The sequence below is a fragment of the Stigmatopora argus genome, chromosome 9 (assembly GCF_051989625.1).
Source record: "Stigmatopora argus isolate UIUO_Sarg chromosome 9, RoL_Sarg_1.0, whole genome shotgun sequence".
Lineage (NCBI taxonomy): Eukaryota > Metazoa > Chordata > Actinopteri > Syngnathiformes > Syngnathidae > Stigmatopora > Stigmatopora argus.
Genome location: NC_135395.1, coordinates 11,731,765 through 11,756,766, shown reverse-complemented (window position 1 = coordinate 11,756,766; position 25,002 = coordinate 11,731,765). Strand labels below are relative to the sequence as shown.

General features: G+C 40.6%; 5 protein-coding genes across 6 annotated transcripts in view; 2 read left to right on the top strand and 3 right to left on the bottom strand.

Annotated features, from left to right (window-relative positions):
- afg2a (AAA ATPase AFG2A) overlaps positions 1-11,867 on the bottom strand; it is a 59,403-nt gene extending 47,536 nt beyond the window's left edge. Inside the window, exons 1-10 of the mRNA XM_077609039.1 lie at positions 11,683-11,867; positions 10,925-11,049; positions 10,427-10,584; positions 10,053-10,111; positions 8,918-9,604; positions 8,590-8,719; positions 8,457-8,513; positions 8,018-8,141; positions 6,930-7,031; positions 6,562-6,715 (exon numbers count right to left, since the gene is read on the bottom strand). Coding sequence (XP_077465165.1) covers positions 6,562-6,715; positions 6,930-7,031; positions 8,018-8,141; positions 8,457-8,513; positions 8,590-8,719; positions 8,918-9,604; positions 10,053-10,111; positions 10,427-10,584; positions 10,925-11,049; positions 11,683-11,824 — 1,738 coding nt within the window. The 5' untranslated portion in view covers positions 11,825-11,867. The remainder of the gene's footprint in view (positions 1-6,561; positions 6,716-6,929; positions 7,032-8,017; positions 8,142-8,456; positions 8,514-8,589; positions 8,720-8,917; positions 9,605-10,052; positions 10,112-10,426; positions 10,585-10,924; positions 11,050-11,682) is intronic.
- A 280-nt stretch (positions 11,868-12,147) lies between these two features.
- nudt6 (nudix (nucleoside diphosphate linked moiety X)-type motif 6) lies at positions 12,148-15,179 on the top strand. The gene is made up of 5 exons (XM_077609351.1): positions 12,148-12,436; positions 12,522-12,728; positions 13,532-13,587; positions 14,462-14,516; positions 14,635-15,179. The coding sequence occupies exons 1-5, from the start codon at positions 12,208-12,210 to the stop codon at positions 15,006-15,008; spliced, it is 921 nt and encodes a 306-aa protein (XP_077465477.1). The 5' UTR covers positions 12,148-12,207; the 3' UTR covers positions 15,009-15,179.
- Positions 13,920-19,382, bottom strand: fgf2 (fibroblast growth factor 2). Its single transcript, XM_077609352.1, has 3 exons — positions 17,613-19,382; positions 16,381-16,484; positions 13,920-15,829 (listed from the first exon to the last, which is right to left on the bottom strand). The coding sequence occupies exons 1-3, from the start codon at positions 17,785-17,787 to the stop codon at positions 15,644-15,646; spliced, it is 465 nt and encodes a 154-aa protein (XP_077465478.1). The 5' UTR covers positions 17,788-19,382; the 3' UTR covers positions 13,920-15,643.
- A 253-nt stretch (positions 19,383-19,635) lies between these two features.
- On the bottom strand, positions 19,636-23,299 carry bbs12 (Bardet-Biedl syndrome 12). 2 transcript variants are annotated; one of them, XM_077609349.1, is made up of 2 exons: positions 23,244-23,299; positions 19,636-21,478 (listed from the first exon to the last, which is right to left on the bottom strand). In XM_077609349.1, the coding sequence occupies exon 2, from the start codon at positions 21,464-21,466 to the stop codon at positions 19,700-19,702; it is 1,767 nt and encodes a 588-aa protein (XP_077465475.1). In that variant the 5' UTR covers positions 21,467-21,478; positions 23,244-23,299; the 3' UTR covers positions 19,636-19,699. The 2 variants fall into 2 exon arrangements, with proteins under 2 accessions (XP_077465475.1, XP_077465474.1); XM_077609348.1 differs by lacking the exon at positions 23,244-23,299 and adding an exon at positions 21,721-21,868.
- cetn4 (centrin 4) lies at positions 22,107-23,943 on the top strand. The gene is made up of 5 exons (XM_077609350.1): positions 22,107-22,401; positions 22,608-22,763; positions 23,300-23,428; positions 23,502-23,639; positions 23,766-23,943. Exons 1-5 carry the CDS (start codon positions 22,399-22,401, stop codon positions 23,853-23,855), a joined length of 516 nt encoding a protein of 171 aa, XP_077465476.1. The 5' UTR covers positions 22,107-22,398; the 3' UTR covers positions 23,856-23,943.
- The last annotated feature ends 1,059 nt before the right edge of the window (positions 23,944-25,002 follow it).

Here is a 25,002-nt window from a genome sequence, read left to right as displayed (position 1 = left end):
TAGCGCTAATATCAGTTAGACCACATGTGTCAAAGTGGCGGCCCGGGGGCCAAATCTGGCCCGCCGCATCATTTTGTGTGGCCCGGGAAAGTAAATCATGAGTGCTGACTTTCTGTTTTAGGATCAAATTAAAATGAAGAGTATAGATGTATATTAAATTTCCTGATTTTCCCCCTTTTAAATCAATAATTGTAATTTTTTAATCCATTTTTTCTGTGTTTTTAGTTCAAAAATCATTTTGTAAAATCAAAAAATATATTAAAAAAGCTAAAATAAACATCGTTTCAGATCTATTAAAAAAACAGAATATTCGGGGCTTTTAATCCATGTATAAAAAAAATCTAAATATTATATCTAAAATGGTCCGGCCCACGTGAAATCAAGTTGACGTTAAAGCAGCCTGCGAACCAACCCGAGTCTTACACCCTTGAGTTAGACTGAAAAAAATAAATAATAATAAATTCCAGTCTCGAACTCGAATATGATATATTTCACATGCCACTCTAAGTAGAAACAGTAGATCTGCCAGGTTACATTCCGGAGTTCTCGCCAGGGCGACTGGCTCACATGGTTAATGTTCGACAGTTCTGAGAAATGCTTGGAAACAAAAGAATCCATAAGTCGGCCATGACAGGATGTGGGCAAACGTGTGCAATCCTGTGAATCTTTTATTGACGTGATAAAAGTGGAAAATGCTGCGTGCGTCTGGATAAGTTAAAATGCTAAATTTTGTTGCTCAAGTGATTAAAGTAGACCAAGTTATGTTATCTACTGCTTCGTTCTTAATTAACCCAATCAGGTGACATATCCCTCATAATGGAAGACCCCCCCACTGTTTGCTTCTTTTTACACTTTTTAAACACAAACATTTTTAGCAATGAACGATTGCTAAAGGACTACAACAATGCGAGATAACTGACTGTCTGAAGGAGGCCTGTTTTCTAAGTCGGAATGGAACCCTGTATGCGGGCAATAATTAGTAGTTGCAAAGCCACCCCGCAATTGCGCTTCCAACCCAATGGCTGGCTAACCGTAAATTAACGACAAGCATTTCCAACGCATGTGCGCGCCTTCCTACTCGGTCGGACGAGAGGGGGGTTCTTGGTGTGGCAAAATGTTGAAAGTGGTCCAGTCGGGCTAAGAAGCGCCCTGAAGATTACATCCTGTCTAGATTTTCGAGGGAGAGTTGAGAAAAAAATGGTTTGCCAACAATGTCGTTTATTCCGATCTAGTCCAAGCTCCCCCCCGCTTCTCATCATTCAATCACCGACAATACCACTGCTTAGTTTGCATAAAAAACATCTGGCGAGGCAGGATGTGGAAAGAGATGCGGCGCACACGCCACAACACGCAAGATGCGCACGAACCGCCAAAGTGGCAGCTGCCTGCCCTGTGAGACTGCACTTTTGGTGGTCAACGTCTCACAGAGGACGTGGGCATCGTTGACAAACATCAAAAGGGAACATTTCTAAACTTGATCCATTGGTAGATGTTTTTTTTTCTGATGGAGGTGAAAGACCCAAAAAGATGGTCTGGTTAATTACTGATCACAGAAAAAACTTCCAAATATGAATAATGAACACATGATTTTACAACAAGTGCATTTCACTCATGATTAAGTTTTGTACTAAATTTTCCGCTTATGTCTTTCTATTTTCAGAAGTTTAGAAATATATTAACTTTACAACAAAGGATCTATGCTCCAATAACATATTTCCCTATTATTCTCCATATTTGTATATTATTTTTTCCCTAAAAGCTTGTACTTTGTTTCTTACAGTCATGCTTGTGACCAACATTATTGTTTTATCTCATCTACATACACACATATCTAAGGTTTTTTTTAATTTATTTTTTTTACTTCATATTCTTTGCCTAAGAACATGTTTTACACATTAGAGTCTCATATTTGTTTTCCCCCATGTTGTACTTTTAAAAAATAGACAAAATATCAATATTGATATTATTATTTATTATTATTATTATCAATATTGATATTTTTTCAAATTTTCATTCCATCTTTTTTTTCTTGTGCTCCTACAACTTATCTTGGCTATATTTGGTACAACTCTTGTTATAGTACATTATGATATTGTGCAGATGATCCAAATAAATAATAGTTTCTTTGTTATATCTTGGAATTTGCGCGTTTATGTGTGGATAAAGAATTACAATGAGTAGTGCTCATCACACGCAGTTTAAGGAGAGACACAAAGGTCAATAAGCTCTTGAGGCAATATCTTTCTCAATACTTTTCTTGGAAAGGCCAAATTTCCTCTGGGAGTTTCCTAAGTTGAATGAGCAGTTGCCATGGTGATGATATTATGATGACCTTTTGTCGCAGCGAAAACCGCCGGTTAAACTTGACACTTTCTTAAATGGGTGACCTCACAGAGCCATCTTTCCTTTGGTTTGACCCTTAATTTACATTGTTTTTAGGAATATTAGAATATTTGTTTAATTTCTTTCAAACATTTTTTGTTCCATTGTTATTTCCTTTCTGGAGTGTATTAATATTGCTAATGCATTTTTTATAGTCAGTGTGGTTTTTTTCCCACAGAATTTTTACATGTTGGTTAAATATTTTATATTTTTTATGGTTTTAGTCCCATAGACTTGTTTATATTTAGTGGGCTTTTTTCGATTTTGAAAAAAAAAACACAATTTATGAGAACATTGAACAGATGGGACACTTGTTTTGCAAATGTCCATTCCTAAATAATCCAATCCTAGTCGAGCTCTCTATGGAAAGAATTGGGAGTCGGCATGAGGTTCAAATTAAAGCGTGTTGTGTTGCCTCTTTGCCTCTTTTTTCCCTCTTCCTTCCCATCGGATGTTTTCCTAACCAAACCAAATGTGTGCTCGCTGTGGGCCAAGAGCACTCAGTTAAGGGAGGAAGAAGAGTGATGATCCCTAAAGCCAGAAATGTTCAGGTCACATTGTTGAATAGAGTTTGGGTTGCTTTGCGGCATCCGTGAGCTACGTTGCTTTCTCTACTCTTTTTGGTCCATTTCACGCAGCGATTTGACATAAACGAAAGAAATGGTGATATTCAGGAACTTTGAGCCAAGGTACCCAATTGACGTTAGTAAAATATTAATGCATACCACAAAAAAGTGTCACTAGAAGTGGAATACTGAAATGTTTTATTGCTAATCTTTTGGATGATCGGCAGGCTAAATTGGAGCTATTGTCATCTAGAGGAGGAGTCGTTAATTGTCCTGCCTGTCACGAGAAGGCTTTGCTGGCATAGAAAGAAAAATATTTGTCAATAATTTCATCCTGATTTTGTCATTTTCATGGTTAGAATTGTATTTTTTAATATTGGATACTTTTGAATGTAAATATTGAGACATGGTCAGTTCATCAGGTGCAGCGTAAATAATTTATTTTTTATTTAATTTTCTGTAAATTATTATTTGTATTTTGCATTTTTCTTCCAAATATGTGTATACTTACTATCCATATAGTATATATTTTGTTTATTAGTATCCATATGTATGTATTGTTTAAACTTTTATTATGCTCAACCGGGTCAGCTTTGCGGATTTTGTATTGTAATATTTTTGGGTAACATTTTTGTTTAACTTCTTGACTAAACTTCAAACTATTTTTCTTCAATTTTTGGGGGTGCATCTAATATTTTTGTAATATTTAATGTTTCTATAGGACCTTTTGATACCACGTACTCTCTGAAGTGGATCATTCTGAATGTTTTCCTTTGGGTCAATTCAAGGTGAATATTATGATTAAGATATGATGAACCAATCCTGTTGTTGTTATGACCTCATTCAACTTCCTACAGAATAATGTACTTCAGTTTTTTAAAACCCTACGGGCTGACTGCTCTCGGGCGAATTGGAGAATATATCAGGGCGTTTTGCCATTTGACAACTGCAAGCAAGAACGTTTTCATGACTGGCCGGGGCTTCCGGAACACTCTTTGCACCTGTACTGTATTTACAATAGACAACATCTGCTCTCTGAGCTCAAATAGCAATAGGATGTGCTCTTAAAGGACATGCGTGCACAGAACGATGACACACACGCATTCACTCTTCTCGATTACACACACACAGCCACATACACTGTCAAAATACACCAGTGACGCCCACACAGATACAGGCTCGCTCACGCGCCCAGCTGTGATACATGCACAAGATTAGTTTGCAGTTCATGGAGTTCAAGCAGAACAGTTGTGTGTGTTTTTGTTTTGTTTTGCTTTTAGCAGAGGCATCCCATAAAGTAAACTCACCGAGCCGGCTAATATTTGTGTGGCTCGTGGCGAAATTCCACCAATGTCTTTAAAAGGACACATCAGGTAGAAAGGAAAAACACTTCATAAGCTGGTTGTAAACACACGAGTTCATGCCGTTACGCCCCAAACACTAAAGTTTTCCTGCACCTGTCTGTCTTTACATTTGCCCACTATCATTATGGTTATTGGACACTAAATCAATCAAATCTTGTCGAGAAGTATTCAAAAAATAATTTGTCAATACTCTCACAGATCCATACTTATTGAAATTGGAGAGTAAAAAGTAACGATTGTAACGGTTTGCCTCTGCATAGTTGAAACCAATAATGGAGGGTAGTAAAGCAGGAATTCGTGGAATCGTAGTTTTTCTTGCTCGACGAGACAAAATTGAATGTCACTATGAAATGGCACAAATGACCAAGAGATGTAAATAGCGCCTGATCTTACATCCATAAAGTTTTTTTTTTTGCATTCAATAATAATAATATCAAACTTCCAAGTATTTATCATAGTCGTCTTCTCTTATATTTGGTCATTTCTGTTTATTACCCTTTTCCGCCATTGCTTTTGAGTGTTATTTTCCAAATATTTTTAAATCTTTTCAAAGGACGAGCGGAGTCTACAACTAATTGATGGCAAACATATTTTTCCTATACACATTGGCCTTTTAATTAGCTTTTAACTGGTGCGTGTCATCCAACGTAGCTGGAGCAAGCGAAAGAAAATGACTCTTGAGTTGCACAAGCAGATCTTTGTGTTTATTATTGCTCATAATCAATTTTACAGACTCCCTTTTTGTGTTCTGGTGGGCTTCCCCTGTTTACAGAGGCTTGTAAACACAGGGGCCCGGATGTGGCACAAACTAAATAAGTGCACACACCCAAATGGATACACACACACGTGGAAGTGAGTCATGTTTGAGCAAGACGCCAAAAAGACGACTAGATTCAAGCAGAATGATCCATCAGTTTTGGCCTCCAATGGCTTTTTTTGTTTTTTTTGTTTTTTCATTGTTGCAATATGGAAAATGTGCACGAGAGGGAGACCTTTAAATTTACAGTGTTATATGGTTTTATTGTGTTGTAATTAGGTGACTACCGACATGTCTGTTTTGATTATTTCAGGAAACAGATTTTTGGGTCAAGTACGTTTGTGTATCATAACTTTGACAAAATAATTACATTTTGTGAGCCATGATAGACTCCAAGAAAGCGCCAGTTATGCAACAAAGCAATATTTGCGTATATTTGTCCAAGGTTGTAACACTTTCCATTTTATTAAACAATTTTTTGTATTGTTTCAAATATTTGCATATTTCATTACGCATTTTTTGCAAATAAATTTTTAATGTATTTTTAAATATGTATTTTCAAAAAAATCCTCTATCTGATTAGGAATTAATGGCTTTCCCATTTTGGTCTCTTTAGCCACAGAATAAAATACGGTTGCAGTGCTCTTCCTTCAACCTGCCAGAACGTCCGTTGCCGCACGTGGATGGCAAGACCATGCTTTCGGACCACCCAGGAGTCAGTACTATATATGTGTCTCGTCCGGGTGTGCGAGGGGGTTGTGGGTGAGGAAGAGGACGTGGTTTTGGCGGTTTCTGTCTTTGGAATAGCACGGAAAGCACTGCTTTCCTTCGAGGTTAATATCAACACAGAGAATTGGAGACAGAAGTAGTTGTGGAAGAATTAAGTCAGCTCCGATTGCAGTTTGGATACGTTACAAGAAAAGGTGCGGTCAAGATGTAGATGGCCGGTCAGAACATTCGGCACACCCGCAATAGATCATGACATCCAATACAAGAGCAGAACCAGAAAGAATTAGAATTCATGGACCGCCGTGTAAAGTTATTGCAGTGTCCAGTACGTTATTTTTACGAGTTGACCACAAAAAAAGTTGAAGGTTATCATTTCAGTCGGCATTTTATAAAAGAAACTGAAACATTTGCAATTTTATCAAATTGTTATTTTAAGAATGTTCCATTAGAAGAGAGAAAATGGGAATTTAAGTTGTACAAAAACTTATGGAAATAGCATTGTGGCATGCAAAAAAATTGGAAAAAAATGTAATTTAATAGTGAAAATAGGGGTTAAATTGATGAAAAATAGTTCAGAAGAAATGCAAATATTTTCTGAATAAAGTTCTAATTTAGTTAAAAACTAATCATAATTCATCCAAATCCAAAATGTTCTCAATTCTCAATATGAAATGAATATTTCAGAATAAAGTCATAATTTATGTAATAAATTATTTTATACTCATTAATTTAGGCAAAATGTGTCAAAAGCAGTAGTTCTCACCTGCTTCTTTGCAGACAGCAGCTAAGTCTGCGCCGACGTAGCCGTGAGCGGCGTCAGCCAGCTTCGTCACTTCCTGTTCACTGGCGCTGCATGGGATCGATTTCAGCTGCTTGTGCAAAATGTCGGCACGCTCGGCGGGACTGGGGACGCCAACCTGAGTAAGTGGGTATCGAGGATTAGCTGCCGTACAATTGCGCTGTAGCCAATACAAATTTAAACTATATTGCTGTAATTTAAGTTCAAGAACCACTGAAGTTCAGATGAGCAGATTGAACAAGAAAGCACCTAAAACAGAGCCTAGGAGAACTCCAAAACGTGTTGCATTGCTCAGGGGAAATAAGTCCTATTTGCATTTGTACAGTACTCACCTCCAGCTCCTTGTCAAAACGTCCAGGTCGCCTCAAGGCTGGGTCGAGAGCATGGGGTCGGTTTGTGGCCCCCAAAACCACAAGCTGCCCCGAATGTCCCTCCTAAAAACAATATATAGAGCCATTGAAAAGATACATAAACAACAAAATAAGCATTAATTCTTTGAATTGTAGTCCAATGTTTTTTATTGATATTAATTTGATACTGAAATTGGTACTCCGGACGTTTGGTCGCCCGACGTTTGGTCGCCGGACGTTTGGTCGCCCGGACGTTTGGTCGCCGGACGTTTGACAACATGACAGACAGTTTACTGTTGAAACCAGCTCTCAAAATTATATTCATGAGACAGTTTAATATCTAAATATCTACTGTTGAAACCAGCTCTCAGAATTATATTCATGAGACAGAGAGTTTAATATCTAAATATCTACTGTTGAAACCAGCTCTCAAAATTATATTCACCCGGGCGACCAAACGTCCGGTCACGACTGAAATTATAGGAGCAAAGACACATTTAAAAAAAAAAAACAGGATGAGAAAGGAAGAATACACCCGACACAGTCAGGCCACATATTTTTATAATTTCATTTTCATATATTTCATGAATAATCACCAACTTCTGAAACTACATTATATTGTATCTGGACCTTTTTTTAGATGTACCTCTATCCTGAATGTAGCTGTGATATACAGCAGTAAAAACTTCAAACACTTGCTTTGAGTCAATACACTTGTTGGGATGAGGAGAGCGAGTGCGATTCCATGACGATCATCTAAACGTGTTAGGAATGAAGCCAGTTGAGGAAGTGATTTGTCAAACAGACTACTCATGTGCATAACCTTCATCCTCTGGACGGGAAGCCTCATTGCACCTTTGAAAACAACAACTCCTTGCCGATTACCGTCCGGTCGTGGCGACCTGAGGTGATTTGCCGCTATTTATGTGTGTGGGAGGCGGAAAAGGAAAGAATCCAGCTCACTTCGAGCATTTTCGACAGCGCCAAACCCAAAGTAATGAACTGACAGTACATGGACCGAAAGTATTAATGATCATCTACGGGAGGGCGAGTGGGGCGTGAAGACTTACGGAGCCAATTCCGTCCATGAGGGTCAAAAGGGACGCCACTACTCGCTTTTCCACCTCGTTCTGGGCACCCTCTCGCTTAGGACACAAAGCGTCCAGCTCGTCGATGAAGATGATGGAAGGCGTCCTGGCAAACCAAAGAAACACAAACATTCTTGACACAGCTTGTGGCATTGGTATCAGAAATGTAATTTGGCAAAATGCACTTTTCCAAGAAAAAAAGTCAGAATACTAATATCTTATTTCTCAGTCTACAATGCACACGTTTATGTGATGTACATTAAACACGTTTTTTTCCAGTTCCGTTACAGACACCAAAATTGCCATTTATTTATGGCCCATGAACAGCTTTAACATGATTTGCATCTATATTTTAACAAGTCTGAACAATATGTTTTACATCTGTAGCAAAGCGGCGAATATGAACTAAGCAAAAGCTTACCTTTTTGATGCCTCTGTGAATATTTGCCTTAGCTTCTCCTCAGTTTCACCAAAAAACCTGAATGAGAATTTTCCAAACTCAAATGCTGCTGCAAGTGGAGTAAATGGAACTTTAGGTTTGGCGAGTGTCATACTTGCTCATGATTTCCGGCCCGTTGATCACAGTCATGTGGGCACCCAGCTCGTTGGCAATGGCGCGGCCGATCAGAGTCTTGCCTGTGCCGGGTGGGCCGTACAGAAGAACTCCTCGGGGAGCCGGAATGCCTGATAAGGAGAGATTTATTAAGGGTCGTTTTACGAGAAAAACTAAAAAATGGGCTTAAAATTGAACACTTTTTTAGAGAGAAAAAAAAATATATATATATTTTTAATAATAAAAGAAGTTGGAGTACTCCAAGAATAATGGGGAAACAATCCGAATAAAACACCAACCATGTTGTGGTTTTTATAGTTATGACCTACCATAATTAGAGAACAGCTGTGGGTGTTTGAGAGGCAACTCTATTGTCTCTTTGATGACATCCAATTGGCTTTTGAGGCCGCCAATCATGCTGTATGTGACTTTTCCTCTTTGGCCTTGGACCTCCTTCTGTTTGGCTTGACCTTGAAAACTCAGCTTGCTCGTGGAAGAAAGGACGTAAAACGTGTCGTGACACGACGTGCCACCAGGTGACGCTAGTGACAGCTGGGAAGGAGCTTCTGTATTGAAGGAACAGCTCAAGGTGCTGGTATTCTCCGACGTGCCACTAGGTGACGCTATTGACAGCTGGGAAGGAGGTTCTGTGTTGAAGGAACAGCTCAAGGTGCTGGTATTCTCCTGGCAGTCATCAGCGGGGTCCAGGTGATTCAAAATGGGAGATGCCAAGGAGAGGGGAGGCGGAGAGGTGGCATGTCTGTGGGGAGTGCTGGCAGCGGGGGTGCCAGGGGGGTCACCGGTGTCGTCTAAGGTGAGCTGATCAAGCTGTAGGGATAGTTCGGCAGGGGCCGGGGCCAGCGTTGATGTCTCCTCGGTGTCAAGGGAAAGAGGAAGAAAAACTGGCTTCCGCAGGAGGCCGCCATCTTCCCCGCGTACGCTTTCCACACTAAGATTGCACGGCTGGCCAAAGTAAGTGACGGACAAAATGTTTCCAGGGAGGAGGATGCTTCCGACTGAGAGACAAAAAAAAAGAAATTTTCATGATGAACATATGGCTGTTTATTTCAATCCTGAATGATTATCGTATTTATTGATACTTTTTGTTAACATACTTTAATGCTGACTATATATTGCACACAGTATAGAATTATGATCACTGATTCGGAAAAACTATTTTCAATACAAAGCTAAATTTTATCTTCAAAAATAAACTTTTAAAATGTTTTATTATAATTTTAAAAAATGTTATAATTTTATACAGGGAAAAGGGATCTTCACAATAAAAGCTATAAAAAATCATTTTAAAAAAAGGCTGAAAGATTCATCTTTTGAAAATTAAAAAAAACATTTCAGATTGTGCTAAGATTTGGTTTTGAAAATCTACTTTCAGACAAAATGTATTATTCCCTCTGAAAATTGCTCACGTGATAAGTGGGATTTTCTGATTTAATCCTTACTTACTTAATGAATTCAGCAAGAAGCTCTTGAACTCCTCCATGTTCAATTTGTCATCCACTGACCTAAAAATATGCAAAGGGAGAAAAGAGGCTCGATGTGCTTGCAGTTGCAGAAACATACCCACAGAGGGGAGTCTTTAATCGCAAAACATAAACACTATAAGAAGGAGGAATTTCATTCATGAAGAATCTCCATTATGGTTAAAACATTACATTTAGGAACTTCATTACAGTAAAATGTGATATCAGTGTGTTGGCAATCCACTCGTAGATTTTTACAGAAGAATGTATGATATTTAGTCAGAGATATTTTAATCACGACACCACTCAAATGCTTTTTTGACGAAATGTACGGCATTTTTCTTTGAAAAGACCAACCTTGGAGAGAGAATAACTTCCTCTGCTTGGAGCACAGGACCCGTTACAGGCTGAATCAGCACCGCAGACCCACATTTCACTTTTAGGTTGCGCTGGACCGAATGGTGGAGACCCACTTTCCTACTGGGGAAGGTGGGCAAAGGCCAACCCACACACACCTGTGGATTTGGAGGAAAAACACAAAATGATGTCTTATTAGCCAAAGTAAAGACTCATCATTTTGTGTGATGATATGTGCAAGAACAACGGAATAAAATTACGGAACAAGGTCGAAATTTAGTTTAATTTTGTTCTTCAGTAATACTACAAAAATCAAGTCATTGTTTTATTTTAAAGTGGATGCTTTAAGAAAAATGTCAAGTTGTTGTCATTTAAAACACAACGTCGAAATATTAGAGAGCAAATTGGCATAATTGTGTGAGCAGTTTCATTTGTTCAAATTACAACTTTTTTGTTGAATCAGTATGGAAATTTACATTGGCAGATTATTAGGATTACCTCCTGTCGCCCTGAGGGACTCGTGAGGAGAACGGGTCTGCCAATGCTGACCCCCACCACCTTCAGGGAGTTAAGGCTCAGCTGGGCAAGTGACCATCTGCAACTTTTGGGGGTTTTATCATCAGCTGTGAAGAAAACAAACAAAATTAAACTTTTGCGATTGCGCTATTTGTATACATAAACACATGGTGCACTACGAGTTTGTAAGTCTGCTTCACAGTTCTAATTAGCACGACACTGAATGCGGTGGTCTGGCAGGCGAGTGGTTAGCGCATCGGCCTCAGTTCTGGGGTCGTGGGATCAATTCCACGTCAGTCCTCACTATGTGGAGTTTGCCTGATCTCCCTTGTGTGGGTTTTCTCTGGGTACTCTGGTTTGCACTAATGCCTGGTGCCCATTTTTTGGCTGGGATAGGCTCCAGCACCCCCGCGACCTTCTTAGCGGTATGGAAGACGAATGGATGGATGAATGGATTTTGACAGGAGGGAGTTATTAGCGATCATTCGCTGCATGAACTCCCAGTCATATTGAATTGGACGTCTAGGGGCGTGCATGGCAGTCATTAAATTCAACACGTGTTTTTTAAAGGGTTCGTGTTTTGTTTTTATAATCTGCAGGCTAGGTTTACGCACAATAACACCATAACCACCTCCGATTTAACAAGGCAGACGACGAGCTTGTTCGTAATGGTGTGCTCAGTAGGAACACTGAATTAAATAGATAGCAAACTTAATTATAAGTTGGAGGGTTGTCGTTACCTTTTTCAACAGGGTCGATAACAGTAAAAGTGTTGCTGTTTTTACTTTCTTCGTGGCTGGAAATCTCCAAGTTGCTCGAGTCAGACGAACCTTCGATTTCGCTTAAACGCTTCGATTTGCTTTTATTTTTCTTTGAAGACATGATCACTTCAAAATAGACACACGTGAAAGTAAAAACATGCAAAAACACCGGGCACTGATTTTTTTCCGGGTTCAAAGTTTAACCTAAACATTTTTACCGTAATGTAAAACTATATTGTTCATTGAATTTCGCTGTTAAAAAGTAAAATATGCATATAGTTTGCGAAAACTCCCCAAAACAGTAATGCATTACGTTAATGTTCATATGATGTAGTATTATAAAATATATTCAAAGTAAAACTCTCTCGCCTTTTGATTCGGCTTGACCCTTGCGCTGCAAATTTAGCTTTACGGTATTTACGCAACCCAAGGACGGAAGTTGTCCAGCTGTCATTTAAAGTCGTTTCAAAACAAGTAAAATGTCGATCAAATAGGGGAAAAAACATGTCTGCGTCCGCTCTAATGAGTAAGCTCCGAGTACCAGAACTTTGTCGGAGGTGGTGTTCCTCCCGAGAGTTCACGTGCCGGGGAGCTGTCAATCAGCTGCGACGGGAACAAGGCGCCGCGGCTCTGACGGGGAGAGTCGATCGCTTCGGCGGCGTCACGGTGGACTTGGCGGACGTTGGCGTGCCAGAGGACATAAGTGAAAGTGCCTTCGGCGGATTACTGACAGGTTTACGATGCTTTTGCAAAATATACAATTTCATCTTGGTTATTGATTGATTTCAAATGGCGTGTTGTGTGACATTGTGTTCTAGATTCTTTGGCTCGATGGAAGGCGGAGGGCAAGGTGGCCGTGTGGCTGCGGGTCCCCATCGCAATGAGCCGGTGCGCCGCCGCAGCTGCGTCCGCGCACGGCTTTCGTTTCCATCACGCCCGGGACCACCATGCCGTTTTGTCGCTGTGGATGGGCGAAGGGGAAAGTAGACTGCCTCGCTATGCGACTCATCAAATTGGAGTAGCGGGTAACAAACTCGCATTACCTTACAATGTCCAACAGAGGGCGATATTTGACACTGATTTATTTAATAAAGGGACAATAGTACATGATATTAATGAAGATATATATGAATAAATATGTAAGATTTTAGGCGAATGCTCATTTCCATCTTTAGTCACTTGTTGTTAAAAATAACTATTATAATTAGAATTTCAAGATAACGTATTTGGGCTTCAAATAGTGATTCTGACGGCCGAGTGGTTAATGCGTTGGCCTTACAGGGCTGGGGTCGTGGGTTCGAGGCCAGGTCTGGCTTCCCTGTGTGGAGTTTGCATGTTTTGCGTGGGTTGTTTCTGGTACTGTGGCTTTTTTTGTTCCCTTCTGAACTCAAGTTGACCCAATGACAGACTTCCACTGCAGCATGTAAACTGAAATTTACTTGACTGTGGGATGGTATAAATGACCTCAATTTCCTCACAGAAGTCTAAGTCAGGCTGGGAACACATGCCCCTTTTCACTGCTGTCAAATATGTTTCCAAAGGAGGATGTACCAGACGTAAAAAGGACCCATTTTTCTTCCTCCACTTCCTACCATTTAGTCACCACGCTGTTAAAAAAAAAATCATAAATGACCATTTCATTGACAAGTTGAGCTGAGTCACACATGCTAAGTTTATGTAACCATAACTCCCAATCTCATAAATTCAATATTTAGAACATTTGAAGGGTTTACTCATTTATTAGGTACCGAAGTCCTTTTGGCCTGCCATGTTCACTGACGTAGTAAAGAGCTAATTTATATTTTTAATTGCATGTAATCTTGTGTAGGCGCAGTGGTCGATGAGTCCAATGGAAACGTCCTTGTGGTGCAAGACAAGAACAAGGTACTTTAATGCAGCATCTAGTATAATCACATTTATTTTTACATCCATGTGGTATTCCAAAACTCCAGATAGTTGCCTTGATGCAAACACACAATGTTTACACTAAAACCCTATAAAAAAAGCACTGGACCAGCAGTACAGAGCGCTCACTGTATGCTCATATAGATGGTTTGGAAATCATTTATTTTTGACTATTTTCAGTTATAACGTGGCATTTCAACAGCTAAGTGTAGATATTTAATTGCCCTTTTAAAGAGGCATGGAGACACAAAACATTGTGAAAAATTCTTGGTCTCTATTGTTGTTCGGACTCCAAATACGACACAATTCAATTGTTAGTGTCACAAAATCTTTTATTTGTCCACATGAGGAACAACTCCAGCAGTCTAACATTTGGTTGCAAATATATAGAAATAAAACATAGCTTTGTGTATTTTTGAATTCATCATACAATTCTAATGTGTATACAGAATAGATCTAGAAAAATAGATGTAAATATTTACCCACACACACGCGCACACTCTCTAACAGTATAATTTAGGCAGCAGCATTCTGTTATTATTAAATATTAAGGTTATTAAGGTTAGGTGGAGGAAATAGTTTTGTTGGAAGAAACACTTCAACAAACAAAGGTGTTTTCGTGATAAAAACATTTTTTTTTGCAATGTAGAGGATTAAATGTTTGGTTTTCAAAAAGATGTAAAAAAAAAATGTAAGGAAGGGGTTCTGTTTTGAAATTGAAATAAAAATGCATCTTCACACCTAGCGAAAATGCAGATTGAAAACATTTTGAAATGAGATGAAGAAAATTTGCACTGGGTTAAAAATGTTAGCAACGCTGATGGCACATTTCCTAACTTTGCTCTTTTTGCAGACGAAAAATGCCTGGAAATTCCCTGGCGGTCTTTCAGATCCCGGAGAGGACATTGGTAAATATCATGCTAACGATTTACCACCTAAATAGATCTTAATTATCAGTGGCTTTTTAACACTGCTCTGCAAATGAATACTAGTAATATTAAACAACTTCCCCCAACTATTTTCTAGGGGTAACAGCGGTGCGGGAAGTCTTGGAGGAAACAGGCATCCGCTCAGAGTTCCGATCATTGCTGAGCATCCGTCAGCAGCATAACCACCCGGGTGCCTTCGGCATGTCTGACATGTATGTCATCTGCCGCCTCAGCCCACTCAGCTATGACATCAACTTCTGTACGCACGAGTGCGAGCGCTGCGATTGGCTAAACCTCGCCGAGCTGGCGGGTACCGCCGACACCACGCCCATCACAGCCCGCGTGGCTAGGGTGCTGCTTCATGGCTTGGAGCACGGGTTCGATAAGATCGACCTCACCATGGAGGAGCTACCGTCTGTCTACTCAGGGATGTTTTATCAGCTCTACCATCGACAGATTCCTCCATCTTAGCTGTAACGTACTTGGAGATCAAGGCTAGCACTACCTGTTACAAATAGTGTTTATCCAATTGACCGGCTTTTATTACAGACTGGGAACAGTGCATTTTAAATTCAACTTGAACTAGTAGTTAATTATTCAGCCCATGCAATTAAAGTGAATTTCAAATCTGTTGGCATAAATTGCAAGTAATGATTTGAAAACAGACTACCTTGCCAAGATTACTACAGCATCTGCCTTTCATAGCAGTGCCTGGAATCTGACTGAACTGATCCATATATGCTTCAAAACTTATATTGGTACCGTTCTGCTCCAGTGCAGCGTAAATGGTTTAGGACACCTCAGGAAAATGCATCAAAAAAGTCGAAAATGTGCTCAAGCTTTCATTTTAAAGTGTGTAAAATGCCCTTTCTCCAAAACACAATGTGTTATAAGTCTTTGCTAAAAGTCACAGAATCTGAAGGTAGATTCCCAAATAAGTTTCAGTCAGGCACCTCATTCTCTTCACCCTCAGTTGGGATTGTTAAAATAAAAAAATTTAAAAAAGGAAAACTTGTAAAATCACAGTTATTTCTTTGGAACAGTGGTGGCATACCTTCACTGCCGTCACACTGTAAGACATGAACAGGACTCTGGCTCGTCTCGTGTTAGCCCCTAGCAGACATCGGGAGGAAGAGAATGGCCTTCTGACCTGGTCCAGTTTTGCTTCCAGACTTGTACTGGCCAGTTCGCTTCAGTGCCACGTACATGGTTGGGTACTTCCTGGACCGGTACGTGTTGTAGTTGTTGCTCTCCAGACGCTCAAAAAAGTAACATTCCTCGGTCGCTCGTCTCTGAAGACAGAAAAAAGGGATTACAAAATCCTTCTATTTCTTACTGCATACCTTGTGTTTGGCAAAACGGTCAATCACTGGGCATCTGCAGAGACAGACAATCTATTTCCTGCTTTCACTGAGCAGGTGGCGAATTAACGCTACCTCCACGTAAACCACCACACTACAAACTAACCATGTAAAATGATGCAGTTTTCCATTCTGTACTAATATTTAAGCATTAACCCTAGAATTTTTCCGAGGGAAAAAAATGTTCCTAAGAAAGACGGTGCAATGAAGGGTACCCATTTTTCCCCCTGGTAACCATGGTAACCCTCTATTTCAGAAGCGTGAAAGGTAACCCCTGAAATAGAGGGTTACCATTCTAGGGTTAACGAAGCATAAAAACACTTTAAAAAACTCACAGTTGAAAGTAACTGCTTGTTTGGATAAATAAACCAGTTTAAAGTGCTTCAAGTTTGTGATGTTAAATTATTAGTGGTCAAAACTATCCAAGCAATTAAACAATCCTCTGTAAAATAAACAAAAGGTAATAGACGTGGTCCACTCACTGCTGCAAAGAGTCGTCCATCTCTGTTCATGGCTAGGTAGCGGTTGGCAACAACGCCCTTGATGATCACCTCCCCGACAGATGTAGCCTGCAGCTGAAGCGTTACTGAGGAAATCAAAGAAGAATGCGTTGCTATAGACTGTGGAGCGTCAAGAACACCGCCAGAGACTTTCGACCCAGACGCAATCAAACATAAGGCAATCAAAGGGCGTCAAGATGTTTGAAATGAAAATGTGATGGTGCTGGGGGGTTCCTTACACCAGCTGTGGAAACTTGGAACTCACCTAATATTCTCTACCCAGAAGGATGTAAACACAGAAACAGAGACATATGATAAGCCCTTAAGATATGGTCTCCTAGTCACCGCAATTGCGTTTTGACGTAATTGGAGTTTGACCAATCTCGTGCTCCCAAAAGCACTACACCCCTGCGAGTTAAAAAGTTCCATTCTAAAATCAGTTAACTTTGAATAGTCACAGCAGCAGGAAACCAAGTGGAAAAATAGTACATCTATTAGCAAAAGGCTCAATGATGTAATCCCAAATTCTGGCAGGTCTTGTAAATTTTTCAACAAAAGTACCATTTATGGAACTCCAAGATCCTATCAATGAGGTGGAGCACTACGCATTAGGTTCTCATGCTATTTCTCCTGACGGCACACTCTGGTTTCTATCACAAATAGTTATGACTCATTGTTATTGAATGGTAATTCAACCACTTTAAACAGTAAAGTCTTTCCTGAAGCCCAATCTAAATCAAGGTTCTTGTTTTAATGTTGGGAATGTCATCCTGGCTTGGGCACAAAACATTTTCCAAAACATTTGTTTTCCGGAGGCATTTGCTGAGCGCCTCCCTGTCTCCCTTAGTTGTGTCTGTTTATATCTATTTCTCATTATGGACCAAATAGGGACCACTTATGCCTTGCAACTCGGTACTCTGTACAGATTCTGCCAGTCTAAAACCTTAAAGGAACTAAAGAAAGTGAAAGTGACCTGATGTAACCTCAAGTACGTTTTTTTTTAATCGTCAGCTTTAGTCATCCGGAAGTTGCCTCCTCTTGAATTTGTCTGGTGATGTCTAGTGTGACGTCTGGAATTGTGAGTCAGCAATTTAGTAATACATATGTACAAGCATATTCCATTAAAGAAAATCTTTCATTCCCAGAATGTCCAAACATGTGTTGACGCACATTTGTATCAGCTAAGAAAGAAAATGAAGGCAGCGGGGACTTACTGTGAGGATCGCTCTTCTCTCGGATTCCGTCCACTCCCCCGTCTGACTTGATCCGCAAGAAGAAGCCCCCATTCTTAGAGTAAAGCCTTTTGGGTTCCTTGAAAGTTGAAGGTGGGAAACCACCGCTGCCGTCTTCAGGTGTGGAAGGAAGTGTGGTGATGTCTCCGGTGGCCATCTCCTCCTCCTCTCCGGCAGCAACTGCTCCAACTCCTTCTGGAAGAACCCCACGGTGGCCTCCCACCTACCTCCCACTAATGGGAGGGCCTCCCCCCTCCTTGCAGCTTCACTCAAGCCGGCCTGTAAAGACCTCGGGGGTCCTTGCTTACTTGAACGGGCCTCAAGTGCCCTTTTGCCGGTGAGTCACAAACAGAAGGTCTCCATGGTGAGCTGAAAAATATCTGCAAATCTTCAGCTTTCACGTGTTTGCCTTCAGTTTGGAGAGCTGCCTAAGGGTGGGTAGCGTCCCTGTTCCCCTTTTTCTTGCTGCTTTCCTGTGTAGTAGCGTAATCAAAGCAGCTGTCTTAGATCTGTGTGCAAAGCTTTCCCCATTCGTGCCTCAGTTCGCATGCGCTCTGAGATCGCCAACGCATAGTAAAGCTCACGCCTACAAGAGCTTTCCTATTTGCAGTGTTCAAGTAAGCGGAGATGGGGGGCGGAGGGCTGCCTCAATTTGGAAGCAGCAGCAAGCTGGCTTCAGTGGTTCACAGTGTTCCCAGTTTCTTGCAGAGTTCTCTGTTCAGGACGTCATTTCGTTTTGTTTTTTTGTGGTTAGGGCTTCTGGGCAAATGTAACCACATCTGAAACTTGTGCTGGATCAGTTTAAATCCAGCTGGGCTCATGATGGTGACACCGGAAGGAAGCACTCAGGCAGACGTGTGATGTCGGTTTCGCTACATTATAGTGCCGCTGAAGTAATCTTGCTTCATACACCTGAGAATATTTTAGGATGTTTACATAACCTGGCAGGATAACAAGCTGTTATATAAATCATTAAATATTAGGACATTAGTCCAAGAATTAATGCAGAGACCCACTCTGAAGAGCCATGTTGTCCAAAACAATTAAAGAGTACTTTTTTCAAGACACTGTCAATTCAGAAAGAGCAATGATTTCACCAGCAATTACTTCTACCCCTATTTTCTACATAAAATAATCTACTCCAATCCCAAGGGCTAAAAGGCATGAAATCAAGTGTTCTAAAACAGACTTGAGAAGACCAAACAATTGGAGATTACTGAGAGAATACTGTTGAAGTGTCACATTCCACACAAGTGCGTGCGAATTAGTATCCCAGTGACTACCTCCTTGAGTTCACATTCTCTATCTATTAAGAATATGACAAATTTAACCTCTGAATCTTATCCTAGCGGACCCATAGAGGTACACCCAGTCACAACACTCAGAACTGGTTACCAACACATTCCTCCCTACAGGCACTTTGCAGTCTTAGAATCTGGCATCCGTGGAGAAGACCAAACGCTCCAGAATGCTCTGATTTGAACACAGAAACGTTAATTGTGAGACAGATTCCTCACTGGATTGCACACTAAAACAATTCACTGATACCACTGAGTTAAGAAACTCCAAAAAGTTCCAATGTGGAATTCTCTGTCCAGGGGTCTGGATGAAGTTGATTCATTCATCAACTACAGTAATCCCTCAAATATCGCGGTTAATGTAGACAAAACATGGCCGCGATAATTGAAAAATCGCGAAGTAGGGTAACCCCTATTTTAACTTTTTTTTCTTCAGTGCCGAGTCCTAGTAGCAAAAGTGAGTTTCAGCGTGGATTTTCACATTTTATGAACTTAAAAAATGTTTGTTTAATAATTAATAGCGGGGAAAAAATCACAAAGTAGTGAATTTGCGATAGGCGAAGACGCGATATACTTTGCAATGCCAATAACCCGTGTCAGCAAATTTAACCAACTAACCATCTGTTCCCCCATGTGGTGAAGAGGAGTAGTAATAGTATATATCAGAGATCTCTGGATCCAATTTGCACCTAACCCTAACCCACAACACAATTGACCTCATTATTATATTTTCCTGTTAATACAAAACAACAGAAGTTTCTCTTGTGAAGTTCATAAAAATATGAGACCTGGTAGACTGTCTTGCTTTCTTTCGTCCAAACCAGTAATAATCTCAGCGTCTGTCTGCAAAACGAGCAAAACTAGATCCAAAGCCCTACTCCAGGATTCCTGCTTGACACTAAGATTGTCATAAACTTTGGATGACTGACAGCCCCCGTCAGAGTCCAAGAGAAGTGCTGAGAAGTCTATTGAAATGTCTTTGATGTCTTGCAGTTTCTCGTTTAATGCAGTCCTGGCTTTGATCAGTGGAATTCCGGTGGAGTTTGCCATCACGGTGGACAGATAATCAGTGAAACTGTCCGCCAAGAACAGAAACACAATGCCAATGTAGGGGTTAGAAGCACAGATCCCATTTTTGGGATTGTGAACTTCAGCTTTCTTCTTCAGGTGAGAAATACAAAGCATCTCAATTATTCCAGCACCGGACAGCACCGCTTTGTCCTTCAGGGCGTGGTGTACACGGTAAGCACAAGACCAAAAGTGGTCCTCCAGGTCCAGCATTTTCCCAATTACGGGGCTGGTGATGACGGCGGTGACAAAGCGGTTGCAATTGCTGACGTTAACCTTGACAGCGGTTAACGGTGTTCCCTCTTGACTGTGGATTTCCTTCCATATACTGACCTGGATATTCTTGCCAACGCATTGTTGGCTCAATTGTGTGGCGTATGTCACCGAAATCGCTCCGGCTGCATTTGCCATCTCCTTTAAAACGGACATTCTAACTTTTCCAACTACAAGTATAAGCTGCTTAGAGCAGTGTTGAATCACAAGTTCATTAACAAGTCCGCTGACCAGCACCAAGTCAATTTGCAGGTGTGACAGGATCTCCAGGACCTTTCCCATCCACATTTGCTCTTTGTTTAAGTCAGACAAACCCAAATGGTCACTGACATGTTGCTCAACGGCAGGCTGTTTAAACCCGAGATGTCGATAGGTGTGCGATAAATCTCCAAGGATAAAAACGACATTTAGTGGTTTGGCCTTTAGGCGATGTGCTACAAAAGTCTGCTCTGTGTTGAGGAGAACGACGCAGCCCGGACAAACGTGAGCAAGATCTTCCGAAAGGCCTGGCAACATACAAGTTGTAAATTTAGTCACGTCAAAGCCAGAATTTGGTGTTGCTTTCGACTGGATCTGACTGGCTTGGACGACCAAATGCATTGCTTCATCGCAACCGTGGCTTAGTGTATCTGCCAGGTGTGCAATGTCAGCAAGACAAGGTTCCTGAACCGGACTACTTTCAGGCTTGGAGTCGTAAAAATGGCGACTTAACTTTACTTTCTTTTTTCCTTTCCAGTCTTTAAAGTCCATGACCGCCTCCTTATCCTGTTTCTGTGGCGACCCAAAAAGCGTGTTGAATGAAATACTACTTTTCTTGCAAAGGTCGATGCAAAACTCTATTCCCTCGCTCAAGGCCGCGACCACCTGCTTTGCTGGAATTCCTTGCTGCAAGCACAATAGTGCGGTTTGACCCCACGCTCCGGCAAAAAACAGTAGGCACCCCGACCCTGTGCGATAAATCTTGTGGTGTGCCCGAATGGTCTCGTGAACCAGCTGGCCGACAGTGCAAGTGGTGACATCCAGGTTTTCCAGGATACGCAAACATGAACCGGCCAGAATCGAATCCCCGGTAGTTTCTTCCTGGATGAACTTGTACCTTTTATTGGGTCCCAATGCAGCGTGTCCAACAGCAGCCAGTGCAGACAGCTTCTGCAGTCCCACATGCTGTCGTTGGTTTATGACTGTGATTCCCAGCATTAGTACGAAAGCCTGAAAAAAAATGTTAGTTTTTATTTAAGGTTTTTCTATACCTTAGTTACAATAATGATCAGCAGTCTCTCATCATACTGGAAGAAGCTAAAAACATAGCTAGCTAACACACTAGTACGAAGGATCATTTACTGAACATTAAAATTGCACACACTTAATCATAAGACGAGTAAAAATAAACAACAGGTGATACTCTACAAAAAGCATCGATGAACTTTTTAATAATGAATGATCATACATACTTTATTTACTCCCTTCCCTTGACGGAGTTTCCAGCGCTGGTGACGATTGCGCATGCGCAGTTTACTCCGTTGCTATGGGGACCGCGTCGGAACACAACGATTGGTGGTCAACATTACGGCCCACCCACTCAGGTTTTCCAATTGGTCGACCCGTACATGTGATAATGGGGAGGCTATATGACCGTTTGTTTGTTAAACGTATATAAATACTAAATATAAATCAAAAACCGATCCATTCATCCCATATTCGCACGTGTGGTTCTGTTTAGTAAGCTTCGCTTGGCTAGTTACTAAGGAGACAAAAGCTACGATTGGTGGATGACGCTAATTCCCGCCTGCTGCAATCTGCAATTGGTCGACACGTAAACATCAGTCAAATAACACTTCCCATTGGCTCTCGCGTTGCTACAGTGGCAAAAGTAGCGCTGGTAGTTACGTTTGTTGTAGGGAAATCAAACAAACGAGTCGCTTTACTCGAAGGAAAAATATAAAAGACGTCAGATGCTGAACTTTTCTGGCGGAGCTCTTGTCAACTTAAAAGCGTGACTCCGACGATCCAGGCAAAAGAAGGCGCCAAGACAAGCGAAAAACAAAAACAAACGTGTTCGAGTACTTCCGGGGTTCCTCCTGTTTGTGACCTCTTTTCTTTGCTACATCTCTCCTGGGAAAGCCACTTAAATGGTATATATATGTCACTATAAGGGTGTTTCGTAGACTTTCCTAGCGCATTTAATTTCGAATCTGTTTTTGTTTTTTACTGTTCATGCTTGCTTTTTGTCAGTGGCGCATGGTAAAGTTTACCAGTACGAGCATCAAGATGGGAGTCGACGTGTAAAGTAACGTGACTGTTCATTTGTTTGACATTATTGTAATATTTGCGTTTGTAGGCTGCAGCTTTCCGTAAAACTGCCCCGACGGCGGGTCTCAAGAAGAAAGCCAGTGCGAAAATCGAACTGAGCGAGGAACAGAAGCAAGAGATCAAGGAGGCTTTCGATCTTTTTGATTCCGATGGCACTGGGAAGATTGACGTCAAAGAGCTCAAGGTTATTTTTCCATCTTTAAATACAATTTGTTAAATCCACACTTTGAAAGTACTTAAACCAAGACAACAACCCTAGTTATGAACTCAAGTTTTTAAATAAAGCTTTGTTGTGACGTCACAACTTTTTCAACATGGGGGGGGGGGGGTAAATCTATTCCAGATTTGTCCTTTAAATTAAATTTCCCATCTTAAGCAACCCTCCCAAATTGTTTATGAACCGTTACTTTTGTAATATTATGACCTATTCATTCAATGCCATTGACTGTGATAAATATGAAACCTATTTAAATTGGAATCAAACTGTCAAAATCTAGGCCATAGGGAAGCCAATAAAATGAAATTATGACATAATATTAAAGTCATTAGATCAGGAATATGTTAGATCCATGAGCTGTTACGTAGTTTTGGTGTTGTAAGTGGTATTATGCTGCCGTTACTGTGTTGTTAATGATTAATAATTAAAAAATAAATAAATACTCACTTCAAATATTTATAGTTTCAGTCTCCTTTGGTGTTTTTCTGTCAACGTGGTGTCAGGTTGCCATGAGAGCGCTTGGCTTTGAACCCAAGAAGGAAGAAATAAAGAAGATGATTGCAGACATTGACAAAGAAGGTTCCGGAACCATCGACTACAGTGACTTTCTTACCATGATGACGATGAAAATGGTGTGTCCGAGACCTGCACTGCAAACTGTTTGCTTCTGTTAATAATGTGGAATTTTATTGAACGTGTTACCAGAGTGAGAAAGACTCCAGGGAGGAAATCCTGAAGGCGTTCCGACTGTTCGACGATGACTGCACGGGAAAAATCTCATTCAAAAATTTGAAAAGAGTTGCCAAGGAACTGGGGGAGAACCTCACTGATGAAGAACTGCAGGTATCGTCTTTTTTTTCTCCCCATAAGTGTGATCATTTTAAATTAGATCAAGCTCGGCACCACTTTTTCACATAAGCACCATTTGGAATTGGACTCCTAATAGTATTCCTGCTTTCTGTCCTGCAGGAGATGATCGACGAGGCCGACCGAGACGGAGACGGTGAAGTCAACGAGCAGGAGTTCTTGCGAATAATGAAGAAAACAAATCTTTACTGATAACATTTGTTAAAAAAAAAGTTTTGATGTCAACATGAACAGCCTCTTTTTTCACACTAGTTTGTAAATAAAAACGGATTAAACTACACTTAAATTTGTGAATGTGATGGTTTCTGTGATACAAAAAAATCTGAGAGAAGCTCCCACTCCTTTCATTTCATGCTGACTAATAGAGTGACTATAAGCAAGCGAGTTTTGGCTTTTGTTTTTCTCAGTATCTCTTCCACTTCCTCCCTTTCGGTCTTCCCTCTCTGGTCAGGGATATTCTAACAGGGTCATCCTTTGAATTTCTGATGTAAATGTGTTATTTGAATAACACAATTATTCGACAGTAATCCTATCTCCACCAAAATAAACATCGCATGGCACATAGTATATACTCAGGGTGTAGATAAACGTATATCGTGATATTTTGTATACCAATAGAATAGATATTCCCACCAAATATCAATATACTGTTTAAAAAGATGTTACTGTTTTGTAATGGACTCACCTGGCATGCCAAATCAATATTTCTATATACAAATATATTACACAATCTGGAACAGATCCAACTGAGACAAATATTACGGTACACGGTCTTTTGGTCGCCCTGAAGATAAGTGATAATTACCATTTAAATCGTTGCTCAAATTCCCTAAATACAAACTGTGAATTACTATTTAGTCATACTTAATGCCCTAGTAATTATTAGGCTAAAGAAAAGCTCCAAATTTCCCAGACTTTTATTGTTTTTTGTTGGAGAACTTGCTAAGACCCTGACTGACTTAGCTTAAGGGGACTACGCATGTACATACAAACTCTTCTACACTCACACGTCGGCTCAGTGAAACTGCTCATGGCCATTGTTGGCTTTTATTGATGCGTAGACCGTGTTGTTTTACCTTGTTTTGTCGCCGGTCTTTTGGTCGCCGGTTGTCGCGGTCGGGGCGACCAAAAGACCGCGACCAAAAGACCGCGACCAATAGACCGGCGACCAATCGACCGCACACGAATATTACACAGGTAGCCTTGGGTAAGATTCAATGGAAGGAAACCTTCAAAAAATATACAACTTCTAATTGGACGATGGATCTTATCCATCTCGCGAGAACATCGTTTTTCGTCAAAAGTGCTTTTAGTAACGCTCTTCTAATGGGAACATTGA